Genomic DNA, 2,782 nt, shown 5'->3' with positions numbered 1-2,782 from the left:
TAGCATGATGATAATATCCTTGTAGTTTATCGTCTGGCTGGAGCATGGTGATAATATACTCGTAGTTTAGCGTGTGGCTGGAGCATGGTGATAATATACTCGTAGTTTAGCGTGTGACTGGAGCATGGTGATAATATCCTTGTAGTTTAGCGTGTGACTGGAACATGATGATAATATCCTCGTAGTTTAGCGTATGGCTGGAGCATGGTGATAATATCCTTGTAGTTTAGCGTGTGACTGGAGCATGGTGATAATATCCTTGTAGTTTAGCGTATGGCTGTAGCATTGTCCCATGACGAAATGTGTAAAATGTATGAATTCCACCAGTGACACAATTTTTTGGATATTTTAACATATATAAGCAAGCATATGCCAGTTATTTAAGCACCACTTGGACGATGTAATAAGCAGAAAAAGTTGATTTTATCATTAGTACGAGTTCACGCCATTGAAGCTAGCCTGCATATTTTCAAACAGGAAACGTATATGTTATCACTGTAGCTGAAGCTACACAGTCTTTGAAGTAGGTTTAAAACGCTGTTCGAGTTTGGTATTTAAACTATAAGCTAATCATGTGTCTTCCTGTGTTTCTCTTACTATAGTTTCTTTCATGTGATCCGAGCAACGTTATAGAGAATTTGTTTTTTCAGCAGTTTGTATTTCTGTCACCGTTAACTGTCGAATTATTCAGAGAATAATAAGTGAAAAGTACATATTAAGTGTTTGTGTCGAAATATGCTGTCATTTATTATTCAGGTATTACATTTCATGGGAGTCACAGTCTTATCAGGTCGTCAAAGGAGTCATTATCTAACCAAGCAGTCCTGGGAGTCACAGTCTTATCAGGTCGTCAAAGGAGTCACTATCTTATCAAGCAGTCCTGGGAGTCACAGTCTTATCAGGTCGTCAAAGGAGTCACTATCTTATCAAGCACTCATGGGAGTCACCGTCTTATCAGATCATCAAGGGAGTCACCGTCTTATCAGGTCGTCAAAGGAGTCGCTCTTTTATCGAACACTAATGTGAGTCACCGTCTTATCAGGTCGTCAAGAGAGTCACTATCTAATCAATCAGTCATGAGAGTCACCGTCTTATCATGTCGTCAAAGAAGTCGCTATCTTATCAAGCAGTCCTGGGAGTCACAGTCTTATCAGGTCGTCAAAGGAGTCACTATTTTATCAAGCACTCATGGGAGTCACCGTCTTATCAGGTCATCAAAGGAGTCACTATATTATCAAGCGTCATGGGAGTCACCGTCTTATCAGGTCGTCAAAGGAATCACTATCTTATCAAGCAGTCCTGGAAGTCACCATCTTATCAGGTCGTCAAAGGAGTCACTCTTTTATCAAACACTAATGTGAGTCACCGTCTTATCAGGTCGTCAAGAGAGTCACTATCTTATCAAGCAGTCATGGGAGTCACCGTTTTATTAGGTCATCAAGGGAGTCATTGTCTTATCAAGCATTCATAAAACCACTCTTATCAGACCTTCACGGACGTCACTATCTTATCAAGCAGTCCTGGGAGTCACCGTCTTATCAGGTCGTCAAAGGAGTCACTCTTTTACCAAACAATAATGTGAGTCACTGTCTTATCAGGTCGTCAAGAGAGTCATTATCTTATCAAGCATTCATAAAACCACTCTTATCAGACCTTCACGGACGTCACTATCTTATCAGACTGCCACATGCACACAAAGCTACGAACAGTAATAGTGACACACATGAATAATGTATCTTTTATCTGAAATATATACCTTCTGGCCTGCTGTAGTCCTGAACTTAGGCCAAAGTAAACTAACATCCTATAATTAATTTGTGTTTCAATATTTACCAGATCTCTATAACACCCACTCACTGTGGCAATAATCACGGAAACGTCTACTAATCTCAGTGCAATAGCAACATACTCGTGAATAGGAGAAGACACCCTGTTAATTAACACCAGTTTCAACATTAACCAGATCTTTTACAGAGGCTGCGACTACATAAAGGTATCGAAGCAAGTGCAGTTTTAAAATGAACCAGCTTTAAAGAAGCAGGGATCCTACCAGTGACGTAACTACAAAATATGCTCGCCCCCACATAAAAAGTAATTGGCTTCCATGTTATTGCAGTTACAAAAAAAAGTAATTGGCTCCCCTACATTTACTTCCCTGTTATTGTAGTTACAAAAAATTAATTGGCTCCCCTACATTTACTTCCCTGTTATTGTAGTTACATAACAAGTAATTGGCTCCCTTACATTTACTTCCCTGTTATTGTAGTTACAAAAAAAAAGTAATTGGCTCCCTTACATTTACTTCCCTGTCATTGTAGTTACAATTCCTGCCGATTGGTATCTTTAACAAAATAATGCAATCACCCTTTAATTCAAACAAATTAATTTTATATCCGTCCCCTTGTCGACAATTCAGGAGATTGGCTCGGCCAGGGCAACTTCTGGATGCCATTTTCTTCCTGCCACTTTTGGGTGTTTCTAGTAGTGTGACACGGTGCTCCATCTTCCTGGAACAACGCTGTGTTCTTGTCCACGAAGCCCGATGAATAAAGTGGCAAGAGTCCTTCCTACAATATTTTGACGTATTTCGCAAAATTTATGTTGCCAACGCACTGCACTGAGCTCGATCTCCCACCAACTCAAAGAGCTCCCCAAACCATCACACTGAAACCATCATACTTCACAGTTGGCTGCAATCGGTTGCGCCAAAGCTCTTGGTGAGGCATTCTCTAGACCCATATCCTTCCACTGTCCGAAAAATTGAGCGAATCTTGATTCGTCT

At 40.2% G+C, this 2,782-nt stretch overlaps 1 protein-coding gene across 1 annotated transcript in view; it reads left to right on the top strand.

Annotated features, from left to right (window-relative positions):
* The window catches only part of LOC111089457, an 11,991-nt gene extending 9,573 nt beyond the window's left edge, over positions 1–2,418 (top strand). The window contains exon 3 of the mRNA XM_022401995.1: positions 757–2,418. Coding sequence (XP_022257703.1) covers positions 757–1,361 — 605 coding nt within the window. The 3' untranslated portion in view covers positions 1,362–2,418. The remainder of the gene's footprint in view (positions 1–756) is intronic.
* Positions 2,419–2,782: the final 364 nt, after the last annotated feature.

Source organism: Limulus polyphemus, unplaced genomic scaffold (assembly GCF_000517525.1).
Source record: "Limulus polyphemus unplaced genomic scaffold, Limulus_polyphemus-2.1.2 Scaffold6307, whole genome shotgun sequence".
NCBI lineage: Eukaryota > Metazoa > Arthropoda > Merostomata > Xiphosura > Limulidae > Limulus > Limulus polyphemus.
Note: the sequence above shows the minus strand (reverse complement) of the source record. Positions and strands in the feature narration are given on the sequence as shown.